The sequence below is a fragment of the Canis lupus genome, chromosome 21 (assembly GCF_003254725.2).
Source record: "Canis lupus dingo isolate Sandy chromosome 21, ASM325472v2, whole genome shotgun sequence".
NCBI lineage: Eukaryota > Metazoa > Chordata > Mammalia > Carnivora > Canidae > Canis > Canis lupus.
The window spans coordinates 49,098,573-49,114,597 of NC_064263.1; the positions used below are offsets into that span (position 1 = coordinate 49,098,573).

At 40.4% G+C, this 16,025-nt stretch overlaps 1 protein-coding gene across 2 annotated transcripts in view; it reads right to left on the reverse strand.

Annotated features, from left to right (window-relative positions):
* The window catches only part of KIF18A (kinesin family member 18A), a 78,402-nt gene extending 64,626 nt beyond the window's left edge, over positions 1-13,776 (reverse strand). Inside the window, exons 1-3 of one of the 2 annotated variants that reach the window (XM_025459819.3) lie at positions 13,643-13,776; positions 2,798-3,170; positions 557-714 (exon numbers count right to left, since the gene is read on the reverse strand). In XM_025459819.3, coding sequence (XP_025315604.1) covers positions 557-714; positions 2,798-3,122 — 483 coding nt within the window. In that variant the 5' untranslated portion in view covers positions 3,123-3,170; positions 13,643-13,776. Of the gene's footprint in view, positions 1-556; positions 715-2,797; positions 3,171-12,355; positions 12,451-13,642 lie in introns of those variants that run through there. The other variant, XM_025459820.3, reaches the window with a different exon arrangement.
* Between the last annotated feature and the right edge of the window lie 2,249 nt (positions 13,777-16,025).

Consider the following 16,025-nt stretch of genomic DNA (forward strand, 5'->3'; position numbering starts at 1 on the left):
AGTAATAGATGAAAGTTTGGGGAGTAAGTAGATAAAAAGGGTAAAGTAGTATCCTTATAGTGCAGAAACTCTGCTGACACCAAAATAATGAAATGGATCAAAGTTAACACAGTTAATGGGACTAACAGACCACAACAGCCTCTTGATATGATACTATCGGGACTCAACAATACTTCCACAGTGCTCCTGCCAGTGCATAACCGGAGTCTAATAACTGACTATCCGAATCAGGGGTTTTATGACAATGATATAAAACACAGAAAAAAATCCAGATTGAGACTAAAGAGATGTTAACAACTGAAGGTAATTTATGACTTCAGGTTTTCTTTTTCAATAAAGGGCATCATTAATCTTGCTAATCAGAAATTAGGCCAAAATAAAATACTCAGCATAAAAAGAAGTAAGATGTGTAACAAATACTTAAGACCAGGAATTTTAATGATTTTATATATTCTTAAGAAAATTCCTATATGGCAGAAGTTTGAGTGGGCCATGGAACTTCTTAAAGAGTTCTCAATACTATTGACTGATCTAAAGAATGACACTGTCAACTTACCTCCAGATAAGAAACTGCAGTACTACATACTTTCTCTTCTTTAATCTCATCCATGGATTTATAAAGGTCTAACATTGTTAGATACATTACTCCAGGGTCAGCAGCTGATCCTAGCATCGTGTGGGTCTTCCCAGCTCCAGTAGCACCATATGCAAGTACTGAATTTTTATAAAAAGGATCAAAGCTCTTTATTATGACATGTAACATTACCATATCCAAGGCCTAGTGGATAGTTCCATCTGGATATCCTGAACATAACTTTAAACTCAACAGATCCAAAATTACTTATATTTTTATCCTTAAAACCTGGGAATTTTGGCACAAATCTTTTCTTCTCCTATATTCTGTATTCTGATTAATGGTACCACCCTCCCCTCATTTGCTCTCTTCCCTCTACAGCAATCTTACAAGTTTTAATTAGTTATCAGTCTCCCTATCTAGTCTCAATCTTCTCTAATACATCTCTTAGAATTTTGTACAGTTTTTATGAAAACAAAATCTGAATATGTTAAATCTTCTTAATTGTTCAAAGGTCCTACATGAGAAAGTTCATATTCCTTGCCTTGGAATATTATTAGGAACTCTCTCCATTCTGTTTCTTCCTTTCTGTAGTCTAGGTATATTAGATTGTGTGAAGTTCTTTGCATGAGCTGCTTCTTTTTTACTCCACTGCCTTTCCACCGAAGAGTTCCTTTACTTAATCCAGCTGGAACACTTAACACCTGTTCTAAACATTCAGCATAAATGTCACTTTTCCATGTCTTCCCTGTCATAAGCGGAAACATCTACTCCCTCACTTGAATCCTCAGTGTCTGCCACTATTCTAGTATGTATCACACTGTGTTTCCAACTGTGAGCTCCACCGAGGCTGTGGCTGTATGTCCTTCATAAGTAGGGCATGACCTGGCACACAGCAGATATTCGCTACAAGTTTGCTGAATGAATTCCAATACAAGTCATTTATAAAATTCTTTTTTAAAATTTGTGTTTTAGGCAAGTAATTTTGTTTCCATGATTCTCTCCAGCATAACATAAAAGTTCTAAACATAAAACATAAACATAAAAGTTCTAACACTAAACAAAACAAAAAACTACTCTGAATTACATATGGCAAATACCTGACATAATAAGACAATTAAGTCCTCAAATTATTACTGGTAAAAATATTTGTATAAGTTAAATCTCTCTTATTAACCAAATATTAACAAACTACCAAAATACTTTTCAGTAGACTCAATTCAACTGACATATGTTTCATTCTATTCTATTTTATGTAAGCTTAGTAGTACATCAAGAAGTCTTAAAACAGCTGAATAGTATAAAATAAAGCCAAGAAGAAAACAAAGATTCAGTAGGAGTCTGGTAGAGGCTTTTTCATTTGGAGTCAAGAAAAATTTAAATCTCTAGAGATAGTATAAAGTTTCATGAATGAGGAAAATAATATACACTTAAAAATTAGAATCATAGCAGTTTTAATCAATAAACCACATTCTATTCTTATTTGACCAAGAGGGTAAGTCTCCTATAATAAAAACTGAATGAGTCAGTGAAAGACAATGAAACATGTTACAGTTTTAGGGTATCTCAAAGAATATGTCATAAATGGTGGTAATTACAAAAATAAATAATGGTGTTAAGTGCCTTGTAAATATTGAATTAACTGGCCTTGGATCTCTCTCTAGGAAATAAACATGGCCATTCTGAAAGGCAAATTACTATAGATCTATCTAGAGCACTAGAGATGCTTTCTGGGCTGAAGATATGCTAAAATAGCTCATGATACTCAATTAACATGGGCTTTTAACTTTTTTTTTCAAAGTACTATAAAGAAAAGAGGTTCTGTAAAGAAACTTGCCAAGTGTTCAGGAGTGTCTAACTCTTCCCCAGGGATAGATAATTGTATAGGTAAGCAGTGGGAATATTAATGAATACAAATTGTGAGAAATCTGGCATCAACTGCAAGACCCATGTGGCTTAATAACATACGAAAATGAAATCAGGACTGTCTATAGGGACCATAGCAAGACTCTGGAAGACAGTTTTACAAATGACATGTTATATATGATGACTAAATTTCAAAGAAAGTCTACTTTTACAGAGAAATTCTACTGAACTTAATACTTTTTAGCAAACAAGCACCTTAAAATTCATCATGTTTAGAAGAATGGGTCAAGCAGATGTTCATTCTAATGTAAAAGTGAAATCAAACGAAAAAATTAAAGCTCGAATTGAAACAGTTACCTGTGCAATTATATCCATTCAAAAAACTACGAAGAATTGGCTTAGTAGTATGTTCAAACACTTCTAGTTGAGTAGATGTTTCATCAAAAACAGCATCAAATACAAATTTGAGATCCTTATTTTGTCTCTTTGTAATATCACGATTTGCAGGTTTCTTTCCATGGAAAAAACTGATTTCTTCTTGTTTGGGATCAAAGACTAAGATATGCTTATCCACAACATGTACCACTTTATGGAGTCCAGTTGCCTTTTCTTTTGTGTTTTCAGGACGTACACGAACAACTACTTTCATATGGTGACACAAGTCTTCCTCAGTGACAGACATTGTTGATTATCTTGCTTCCTCTGTTTATGTAAGTGCCTGAGAATTTCTCTGTAATAAAAAAGACAATAAAGTGTTAGTTCTATTGTACACAATATGGATGGTAGGTAGTATTCATTTAACAAAGTTATTAATTCTATTCCAGTCACTGGTAAATATTACTTGAAATATATTTGAACATTATATATATTTAAACATATATATACGTGTATACACACATATCCTCACACACACTTCACTCCTTGGTTCAAAACCTTCCAATGGTTCTTTATTTTATTCAGAGTACAAGCTGAAGTTCTCTAAATGGTCTCCGTTTTCAACTCACATTTTGATCTTCCTTTTGCTCCCTGTATTCCAGCTAATACACCAAGCACCCCAAAAGGGTCTTCCCAGTAGCCATTTTTTTTATTACAAAATGCTTCTTTAATATCTGAGTGACTAACTCCCTCACTTCTCACAAGCCCCTCAAATGTTGCCTTCCTGACTACTCTTATTAAAATTGTCAATCCAATTCCTAATTACCCTCCTCTATTCTTTCCCAAAGCACTTACTATCTCCAAATAGTATATATCTTTTACTTTATTGTGTTTCTCTCTTCCAGTTAAACTATACACTCTTTAAAGGTATGCATATTTTTAAAAATCTGTTTTGCTTATTGATGTGTTCCAAGAGCTTAAAACAGTGCCCAGCACAGGGTAGACTGCATAAATATTTGATGAATAAATAAATTAGAAAAATCTAAAAGGTTTTTAATTTTTTTCTTAGTTTTAACTTTTAGATACTTGATTAATTTCTGGATAGTTGAGGTTTCTAAACTATTGATCTTTGTTGGTTTATCTTTATTTTTACTTTATATTTTTATGTGAAGCATTCTGAGAGTCAGACCATAATTTTTTTAATAATAAATTTATTTTTTATTGGTGTTCAACTTGCCAACATACAGAATAACACCCAGTGCTCATCCCGGCAAGTGCCCCCCTCAGTGCCCGTCATCCATTCAACCCACCTCCCGCCCACCTCCCCTTCTACCACCCCTAGTTCGTTTCCCAGAGTTAGGAGTCTCTCATGTTCTGTCTCCCTTTCTGATATTTCCCACTCATTTTTTTCTCCTTTCCCCTTTATTCCCTGTCACTATTTTTTATATTCCCCAAATGAATGAGACCATATAATGTTTGTCCTTCTCCGATTGACTTATTTCACTCAGCATAATACCCTCCAGTTCCACCCACGTGGAAGCAAATGGTGGGTATTTGTCATTTCTAATGGCTGAGGAATATTCCATTGTATACATAAACCACATCTTCTTTATCCATCATCTGTCGATGGACACCGAGGCTCCTTCCACAGTTTGGCTATTGTGGACATTGCTGCTAGAAACATCGGGGTGCAGGTGTCCCGGCCTTTCACTGCATCTGAATCTTTGGGTAAATCCCCAGCAGTGCAATTGCTGGGTCGTAGGGCAGGTCTATTTTTAACTCTTTGAGGAACCTCCACACAGTTTTCCAGAGTGGCTGCACCAGTTCACATTCCCACCAACAGTGCAGGAGGGTTCCCTCAGACTATAACTTTTATTTTAAACTTTATATCACTGATTGATGTATCCTAGACTTACCATTATTACAGAGCAGATTAAGATCTCTGGTTACACCACGGTGTATATGTCATCTTCATCATCTTCATACATGGACTAACTAATAGATGCATCTTTGGAAGTACTTTTAACCCTACGGATTTATGAGCTACAGGAAGAGATGAGCCTAGATGTATCAGTTCTACTGTCATGAGGCTTGCAGCCAGGATCACTTTTACTACAAATAGTTCATAAGCCAAGGTTCTTCCTTTGTTACCTTGATGATTCTGAGAGATCTTTTGCTGTCCGCTACCATAACCCAAACTAACATAGTTTTGAAGCCCTTGTGAAAATCAAAGCTAGGTTTTTGGATAGCCTTGCTGTGCTGTATATGGTTTCACTGCAGAGAGGGAGTCTAAGTGGAAATCCAGGGTCTGACTCCTGTCTTATACTTCAGGTGAAGAGATCTACCAGGGTTGGGTGTGTGTGTGTGTATGTATGTGTGAGATTTAATTTTTTGTCGTGATATAATCTGATAATTCTCACTGCTGTGTAAGTAACATACTGTAAGGAATAGGGACTAATCAGAATAGTGAAGTAGCACATATAGGAGATAACGCTGTCATTCAGAATGAGGTGGCAGTCTGCTTCTGCAAGCACTCTGAAGGTAAAGATAATAGATTTTCTTGATAGATGTGGAGTCTGAGAAAAAGACAGGATTCAAGAATAACTCCAAAGTTCTTGGCCTGAGTGTTGGAAGATCTAGACTTCTTACGTTTGAGAATTTTAATAGGCATCCAGGTGGGGGCATGTCAAGGCAGCTGGAACCCAAGTTAAAAAAGTAAACTCTGTCATCAATGCTGTTTGAAGCTTTTAAAAGTTTTTACAGCTTTAAAGGGCATTAAAATTTGGGGGAATATTTAAATCAAGGAGAATAGGTTGATCAATTGTATTAAATACTACTAACAGGTAAAGTACATGCTAAGAAGTAACCATGGGATTTAGTAAGACAGAAGCCAACAAGAAGAACAGTTTTAGGGGAAAGGTGGTACAAAAACCCGAATGAGACTCAGTGAATACAGGAAATACTACTGCAAAAGTAGCAAAGAAATGGTGTAGTGGAGAGGGAGAAGGGGTTAAAAAAGAATACTTTGTTTTTTTAAATGGGATAAATAACAACGATAAAGCTATGTCATAAAACCATACACTTTTGGGGTACCTGGGTAGCTCAGTTGGTTAAATGGCTGCCTTTGGTTCAGGTCACGATCTCAGGGTCTTGGGATGGAGTCCTGTACATCAGCTCCCAGCTCAGCGGGGAGTCTGCTTTTCCCTGTCCCTCTGTCCACCCCCAAAGCTGTGCTCACTGCTCAAGCTCTCTTTCTCTCAAACAAATAATTTTTTTTTTTTTTAAAAGCACCATACACTTTTGAAAAGAATTCAAATAAGGCCAAAGTACTCTAAAAGCAGAAGACACCGGACACAGCCCACACACCCCCTTTGGGGCTCGGTCCTTCCCCAAAAATAGAATGCTGAAGAGGGAAGGATGGTCATTTGGATTCTAATAGTCAGGTTCCAGATGAATTACTACTCTGCTCTTTCTTCATCCTTGAGCTTCTGTTTAACCAAGTCCCACAAAGCACCTATACCTCATTTCTATGACCTTGGACAAGTGACCTAACTTCACTGAGTGTAGGTTTCTCATCTGTATAAAAGAAGCACCTCAAAGCACTGCTGTGAAGGCTACAAGAGATGACAAGTATTAAATGTAGTAAGGCATTCAATAACTGTCAGTCCTCCTATCTACCCCATTCCTGTTTCTTCTCGACAAAGACACTGTTTCATCTTTTTAGTGTTTCCTCATGGGCTCATGATGGCACTTTGGGTATGACAATTCTTCCTTGTTTGGAGTTGTTATATATATTAGAAGATGTTTAGCATTTCTGACCTCTATTATAGGCTAGTAGCAATCCACATTCTTGGTGATACCAAAAACTGATCTCCATACACATTTCTAAAAGTGCTTAGGAATACTGAATGCTTAGACTTTAACTGATACACTTTTCACCCCTAATCACAGATAAAATACACACAAATGAAAGTTAATTAAGCATAAGAAGACATCAGGTGATTATTTTGAAATAGACCTTAGAATCTCAAGTCGGATGGGATCTCTTGTTAATTAATTAATTAATCAACTCAATATGTTAACTATTAGATTAGAGCCAGATACTTTAGGTTAAAATCCCAGGCCTACTACTTACTGGCTGTCACAGTTAGCAAGTTACTTAAACTCCCAGTGGCTGAGTTTCCTCATCTATAAAGTGGGACTAATAATAATATCAACTCACAGAGCTGTTGTAAGGAACTTAGAACAATGCCTGGCACACAGTATACACTACGAGTGTTTGTCACTATTGTTATTATTATTATATACAGTGCAGTGAGGCTACAGGTATTAATAAAATAATGACACAATTACGTAAAGGTATAACTAACAAGTGCTGTTAGGTAATGGTTAATAGTGCTACATAAGGCTATTTATTACGGGGGACTCATATAGTCAGAAGAAGTGGCAGGAGTGGAGAGCTGAAGGATGGATAGTTACTAACCAGGTTAAAAAAAATTTCAGGAAGGAAAACTAATTATACTATTGTACTAATTATATCATAAATATTGACTGCCTTCTAGGAGTTAGGCATTTTTCTGAATCCCATGATAAAGGGCAGGAGTGTATGTGGGGTCTCCTATTCTGGATGGGGCAGTTGAGAAAAGCTTGTCTAGTTGAGGGACTTTTTACAGAAACTGAAGTGTAGGAGTGTGGCTCTCTGGGGCAAGAGTATTTTTAGGCAACAAGTTCAAAGGCCTATAGTAGGAAACAGACATAACTGGCTGCATGGTCAATTTGCTTCAAGATTTCTTTTAGCTGTTTAGTTTTAGCTAATTTTTACAATTTCGTTTATAGCATCTAAAGAGATGCTCAATTTACCTTCGCTCAGTCCTTTTTAAAAATTTTTAAAAAATTACTTTTCTACACTCAATGTGGGGCTTGAACTCACAATCCTGAGATCAAGAGTAGCATGCTCCATTCACTGAGCCAGCCAGGCATCCCAAGCTGTCTGAGTCCTGATGCAGCTGGATAGAATAAAAGGGAAGGGAGAAGGCTGCATTAAGAAGATAGAACTAGATAAGAGTGGGGCCAGATGCAGAAGATTGTGAACACAAGGCCATTAAGTTTAGATTTGATTTTGAAGTTTATTGGGAATTGCTGAAGGTATTTTAGAAGATCTTACTCAAGTAAGACTTCAAGGAGAAATATTGACAATTACCTAAAGGAATTTAAGAAGTATAATCGCAAATACAACTTTGCTTTACAACTTGTTACAGATTTTTACGGAAGACATCGATTAATTTTTAAAGTATCATACAGGTCTCTGTTTTCAAAATACGTGAATGAATATAATTTTCTTAATAAAAATGCTTAGGGTCAATAGAATCACCAAAAAGTAAAAAATTAGTCTATGTTCAAATACACCGATGTCTTTAGGGATCAATGAAGTTTTCCTTACGTTAACACACAATGTCAATTTTCTTTCCTAACATGGCCAAATAAGAGATGGACATCTACTTGATCCTGAATAAGGCACACAGAAAGCAAATTCTTTGACTATGTTTACTAAGAAGCAGCAGGTGTTAAAACCTAATTCCCTAAAAGCTTAAATATTGTTATCTGCATAATAACGTGTTGCTTCAAAAAGTCTTTTTGGGGCACCTAGCTAGCTCAGTGGGTAGAGCACACAACTTTTTTGATTTCAGGGTTTCAAGTTTGAGGACCAAATTGGGTGTAGAGATTACTTAAAAATAAAACCTTAAAAAAAATTCTGCGCAGGTGACTGTTCAGAAGATAGTACCACAGCCTCTGATCAATTTTGCCATATCTATTCCTAATTGTATTTGTTGAATAGAATCAAGAGTAAGCTGGTAGGATGACATTGAAGGAAACAAAACATTAAAAACTGGTTCCAACACCATTGTTCATTATAATAGATATCTGTCTAGTCTAGAGAAAGTAGAATATAAAAAAGAATAATGAAGGAGCTAATGCAGGGGCTTTAGTTGCTAATCTATAAAGTGATAGGATTGGACTCTGTGATATCTAAGGTCTGTTTCTAGCTCTAGTAGTTTATGATGTTTCCATGTGATTGGAAAAGGGTCTAAGAAAGTGACAGGAAATAACAGCTAATGGGACTGTATGTTTTTACCATTATATCCCTAATCTCTTGTAGTGAGTCTGGTAAATAGCAAGTTCTCAAATATTTAATTAGAGTAAATTAATAAATTATAAAAAGCAGACACAGAATCCAAGGAAGCAATTCACCCATTTAGAGTAGAGGCAAACATATTTCTCTGAAAGAATCTGCGTATTACAGTAGAGTACAACGACTGGCAATAATTGGTGGTCACAATGAGGACTCCGAGGCATCAAAAAAAGGAAATGTGCCTGGCTTCTCATTTACAAAATGAAGAAAATGGGAAGATCATGCTGATAATAATCAGCAAGGGTGGTTAAAACACCATGTCACTTAACAAGGGTAACATTCGATTTTCTGGTATATTCACTTACATAGAAAAGCTCATTCATTCCTCTGTTATATTTAATGAAGAGCTGTTAAAACATAATTCTCTTCAGTAAGTGTAAGAGGATATAAACCAAGCTAAAGAGGCAAATTCTAAACTTATAATGTAAACAGCTACTGTTCACCCAAGATAAAATATAAGCTAATTAAGTCAAAGATTCACCCCCAATTATATGCAAGTACAATAATAAATCTTATTTAATCCATTGATTGCATATACTGCTGCCTTCTTCCAGAGCAATCAGATCATGTTATGTATCTCCTGTCATTCCCCAGCTCCAACCTCTGCAATGACTTCCCAGCATAATAAAATGCAAATTTCCTAGCATGTTGAGTAGGTTCTCCATCTGGCCCCGTCTACCTCTCCAACCTCTTCTTCAACTGTTCTCCTCCTTTTTGATTCTGCTTCAGTCACGCTGTTCTTAAAACATTCAGTCTTGTTCTAACCTCATGGCCTTGTGGGTTCTCTCCTTTGCCTGGAAGGCACTACCTTCAGATATTTGCAAATATTATTAATCTCTCAGTTCATTATTCAGGTCTCTGTTCAAATACCACTTCAGAGAGGGTTTCTCTAAAGATTCCATACAAAATAGTGTCACCTCGCCCTTTCCTCTTCATTCCCTTGCCAGCTTTTTCTTCTTAGCATCTAGACTAACTGGAAAGTATATATTATTTGGTTAGATATCTATTACTTATTTCCCCTCTAGAATATAAGCACTATGAAAGTATGAGCTACATCTGTACCCCAGAACCTTGAACAGGGCTGGTTGACTATTTAGGACTCAATACATAGTTATTCAATAAATGAATGAATTAATGCAGATTTCAAGATATATGTGCAAAACTAGTGCAGAACAGCAGACTTTGCATACAAGCATTTGTATTTTTTAAAAGTCATATATTGTACATGCACGGGCTCTTTTAAGAAAAGAACACAAGAAATTCTTAACATCAGTTGCCCCATGGTGGAGAAATATGAAGGTCTGGGTGACAGGCAGGCTTACTTTCTACCATGTATTCTTTTGTATCATTTGGATTTTAAACAAGACTAGTTATTTTTATTTCAAAAACAAAATAAAAAGTATTAAAATTAACTGCAGGCACAATCTTTCATTTAATAACTTTGTTTTTATGAAATACTTTCTATTGATCACTTAGTATACAAACAGAAATTGCTAAGCAATTTACATACTTCTCAATCCTCATAATAATCCTATGATATAGGTATTACAATCATTTCTATTCTATAGAGGGAAAACTGTAATGGAGATTAAGCTAATTGGCTACAGTCACACTAATGGATGCAAAAGACATGGGATTTGAACTCAGACTAAGTGGGTGTAAATCTGAAGTATTTAAGTAACCACTCTTTTGATTGTAAATATATAATCTCCAGAAATTTTCTCATGAAAGTTGTAAATATATATTTGCGTATTCTTGATAGACACCTCAGTGGAGGAGCACCTGAATGGATGTTGAAATAAAACAGTTTGATTTCTCTATGCTTGTGGGATATCAAATGATTTCTCTATGCTTATGGGATATCAAATATTATCAGCAAAGATGCTATTAATTGAGAACTTTTATTTATTTTTTTTATTTTTTAAAAGATTTACTTATTCATGAAAGACGCAGAGAGAGAAGCAGGCTCCCCATGGGGAGCTTGTTGTGGGGTTTGATCCCAGGACCCTGGGGTCACGACCTGAGCTCAAGGCCGGCTCTCAACCACTGAGCCACCCAGGCGTCCCGAGAACTTTTAAATTAGGTCAATAAAAATGATAAGTACTAATTATGAACAACACTATCATTTGAGCATGCTCTGTATGTTAGACATTACGGTAAACATTTAACATTCATCATCTCATTCAATCCTTAGAATAATCACGTGTGGCATTCTATAACAGTATCCGTTTCACAAAAACAGAAAGTTAGGGGTAAATAATTTTTTCCAAATTGCTACTAAGTGAGGAGCCTGAATGGAGACTCAGGTCTCAACAGCAAGCCCATGTTCCTAACAGCAATGCTCTGCTGTAATAAGAACAGAGTATTTTCAAACAAAGGAACAGAAGTGCTGATTGTGGAGTCAGTCATACAGTTCTTAACCACTTCTTAAACTCAAATCTGAATTAGACTAAGTTCAACAAACATTTTCAGGAACAGGAACTATCCTCCACACTATCATTTATGATTTATACAGCCTCCACCCAATTTATACCTCTCTTCGGAATTGGCTTTAGTGGCCGAGCCGGTGCGCTTCCCTAAGTTCAAAACATCAGGGGAGAAAGAAAATTTCAAGTGGCATGAAGGGCGGCACTGACATCTGGGCTATTTTTTTCCCTCCTGGATTTCACAGCGTTGACAGCATAAAAGTGATTTTATGGCGCACCTTAACCGATTCAGGGGATCGCTGCACTTTGACAAGATGCACTTTTATAATGAAAAATTCATGTACTTGCAAATACTTGCTCAGGGACAGAAGGGGTGAGCTGCTGGCATGAAAGGCAGCTCCCCTTTGTTTACGGAAGCAGACAATTCTTACAAAGTAATGGAAACTGAGTAACGAGCACTATCTAGTCTTTGGTTCTTATATTCCCGGGCGCCAGAGCCCATAACCACTCCCCAAACTCCAAGGGAGGGCCTGGAAGTAGCCCCCGGACGGCTCACAGACCACAGCCTCAACTGCAGGCCTACGACAGGCATCACCCACTCCCGGGAGCCAGCCAGCTTGCACGGCGGCAGTCGGCCTGGATTTCTCCGTGCTGCGCGCCCCCGAGCCCCTCAAGGGGCCCTGCACACTCCAGGGCGGCGGGCGCGGGGCACCCTCGGGCACCCCTGGGCGCGCTGTCAGCTGTGGCCGGGGCGTAGAGGCGGTTCCCGCCCACCCTGGCCGGGCCAGCAGCACACCCTGGGGCCAAGACGCCCTAGCTGACAGTCACACCCGGGCCGCGCCGCCTGGGACCGAGCCGGGCGCCCAGTGGCCCCTGGCGGGGGCAGGGCAGTTGGGTGCCAGGATGCCCTGCATCATCGCTCACCTCTCGGAACTGAAGGCGGGAGCAGTCAGGGCCCCCGGCCAGGCCCTCGGAGGACGACCTGCCCCTTCCCCCCCCGCCCCCCCGGGCCCTACCCCCGCCCAGGACCCTACCCCCCACCCAGGTCTTACCCGCCCCCGCCCGGGGCCCTAGCCCCTTCCCAAGGCCCTACCCCCAACCAGGAACCTACCCCACCAGGGCCCTAACACCACCAGGACCCTAACTACCCCCCTCCCCCGCCCCGGGCCCTAATACCCCCCTGTCCCTAACCCCACCCAGGACCCTACTTCCCCTCACGGCCCTAACCCCACCCAGCACCCTGACCCCCACCCAGGACCCTAACCCCAATCAGGACCCTAAATCCCCCCCTCCCCGGCCCTAACCCCACCCAACACCCTACCCCCCCCGACGGCCCTAACCCCCCCAGGTCCCTAACCCCCCCCAGGATCCTAACCCCCACCCAGGTCCCTAACTCCGCTCAGAGCCTAAATTCCCCCAGGATCCTAACCCCCCCCTCTAACCCCTCCCCAGAACCCTAAACACCCCCCTCTCTAACCCCGCCCAGCACTCTAACCCCCCCCTCTAACCCCGCCCAGGACCCTAACCCCCCGCCCCCGCTCTCTAACCCCTCCCCAGGACCCTAACCCCCCCAACCCCTTCCCAGGACCCTAACCCCCCCCCCCGCTCTCTAACCCCTCCCCAGGACCCTAACCACCCCCCCGCTCTCTAACCCCTCCCCAGGACCCTAACCCCCCCTCTCTAACCCCGCCCAGGACCCTAACCCCCCCCCTCCCCGCTAACCCCGCCCAGGACCCTAACCCCCCCCCCCACTCTCTAACCCCTCCCCAGGACCCTAACCCCCCCCCCCGCTCTCTAACCCCTCCCCAGGACCCAACCCCCCCCCCCCGCTCTCTAACCCCTTCCCAGGACCCTAAACCCCCCCACCCCCCCCGCTCTCTAACCCCTCCCCAGGACCCTAACCCCCACCTCTAACCCCGCCCAGGACCCTAACCCCCACCTCCCCGCTCTCTAACCCCGCCCAGGACCCTAACCCCCCGCCCCCGCCCCCGCTCTCTAACCCCGCCCAGGGCCCTAGCCCCGCCCCCCGGGGCCCTTCCGCCTCCCAGGCCCTAACCGCCCCCGCCCCCCGCGCCTCCCGCGTCGGTCCACAAGCCCGGCCCGTCGTGCGCTCCGCTCCTCGGGCTGCCGCCGACCTGCGGCTTCCAGCGACCCGGGCAGCACACGAGGCGTCCGCGGCGGCAGGCTCCTGGTCGCGCGCGTCTCCCTCACCTCGGGCCCGCAGGGGCGACGGCGACTCTCCTCCCCGACGTCCGCCGCTCCGCGCTTCAAACTCAGCCACAAGATTCAAACCCAAGCCAGCCTTCCCAGCGCCCCGTCTCATTGGCCGCCGGCCCCGTGACGCCATCACGTCGGACGTTGCCGCGGCGCGCGGCCGCTGGGCGCCGGGACTCCGGGCCGCGCCGCTCCGCGGAGGGGGCGTGGCCGCGCGTCGCCGGGGCAACGCGCGCGCTGTTTCCGGAGGCGCCGACCCAGGTGGGCGGGGCTAGCCGCGGCGGCAGGTGGGCGGAGCCAGCCGGGGCTGCAGGCGGGCGCGGGGCGCGGGGCGCGGGGCGCGGGGCGCGGGGGCTGGCTCGTGCGGTCCGCGGGCGGGAGGGGTGGAGCCTGCTGCGGCTGGACGCCTGGATTTCCCTTTTCTTCCCGGAGGAGTGAGGCCTCCAAGGCTCGGGTCCGGTGCTCCGGAGGGCGCGGGCACCTGGGCCTCTTGGCCGCTGTCACTCGGATGCACTGGGCGCCATCCGCCGCGATTCACTGAAAAGTCTAGAGCTTTGGGTTTGAGGCCCCAGCGCTACCAGGCCTACTCCATTTATTGCTGATTGTGAAACTACTCGGCGTTTGTTTGTTTTTTTTTTTTTTTAAATATTTCTTTCTAATGATTTTACGAAATAAACTCATTTAAATTTATTGGCCTACTTCATTATTGGATGCAGTGTTGTTTTTTTTTTTGAATCTTAGATTACAGATATAATTTGAGAACGTACACTTTAATAAGAAAAAAAGGGAAATATGTGTGCTAAGTTCTCTTTATGGGTTGGGGTGATTTTAATCGTACGATCTGAAGGCCGCTGTCATTCTTTATATTGACATTGTATCCATGCTGCAATTACTGATTGTAGACTTTAGGGACATAGTGTAAGTAAAAATCCCTGCCCTCTGGGGGTTTATATTCTTACATGGAGCTTATCACCCTAATAAAGAGGATGGCACAACACTTGCACAGTATTGTAACTCACATAATATATGAAAGCCTCATTTCATATATTTCAAAATATATGAAATGTCCCATAATATGGACATTTATTTCCTACTGAAGAAGATCAGAAACACTGTGTGTTGTATATGATGCGTGTTACACGGCTGTTCCTGAACTCTGGATAGAGCCCCAATGAAGCTACTAATTCCGGCTAATTGTACTTTTTTAAAATTTGGCTGCATGTATCTTAGCTAATGCAATAGTTACTTGTGTGGTGCTGGTGCTGGGTTTGGTAATAAAACTGAAAACTCTTTTTTTTTTTAATTTTTAAAATTTATTTATTTATTTATTTTTTAGCCTTTTTATTTTCATTTCAAATACGCACCCAATAGAATTTATTATTTATTTATTTATTTATTTTTTAGCCTTTTTATTTTCATTTCAAATACGCACCCAATAGAATTTATTTATTTATTTTTTAGCCTTTTTATTTTCATTTCAAATACGCACCCAATAGAATTTATTTATTTATTTTTTAGCCTTTTTATTTTCATTTCAAATACGCACCCAATAGAATTTATTTATTTATTTATTTATTTTTTAGCCTTTTTATTTTCATTTCAAATACGCACCCAATAGAATTTATTTATTTATTTATTTATTTATTTATTTATTTATTTATTTTTTAGCCTTTTTATTTTCATTTCAAATACGCACCCAATAGAATTTATTTATTTATTTATTATTTATTATTTATTTATTTATTTATTTATTTTTTAGCCTTTTTATTTTCATTTCAAATACGCACCCAATAGAATTTATTTATTTATTTATTTATTTATTTATTTATTTATTTATTTTTTAGCCTTTTTATTTTCATTTCAAATACGCACCCAATAGAATTTATTTATTTATTTATTATTTATTATTTATTTATTTATTTATTTATTTTTTAGCCTTTTTATTTTCATTTCAAATACGCACCCAATAGAATTTATTTATTTATTTATTTATTTATTTATTTATTTATTTATTTATTTATTTTTTAGCCTTTTTATTTTCATTTCAAATACGCACCCAATAGAACTTTACCATTGACGTCCCAGGCATTTCGTTAACTTTACATCGGTCATCTCATTCAATTCCCAGAACGGTCCATGAGATGCGGGCATAATTTATTTCACTGAAGAAAAAGAAAAAAAAAAAAAAAAACTGAGGTTTTTCAGAAAATCCCTAAAGGAAATTCCTTATTGTTAGTGGTGCAAACCGGCCAATTCAGAATTGAGGCCTTTGTCTCGGAAATACTTCGTAGATTTCGTGATACTAAGATGCTGTCTTCATGTATTCTGAAAATATGTGTTGTTGAACCAAGCAAGGTGTCAAGGTTGCACCGGTTACTGG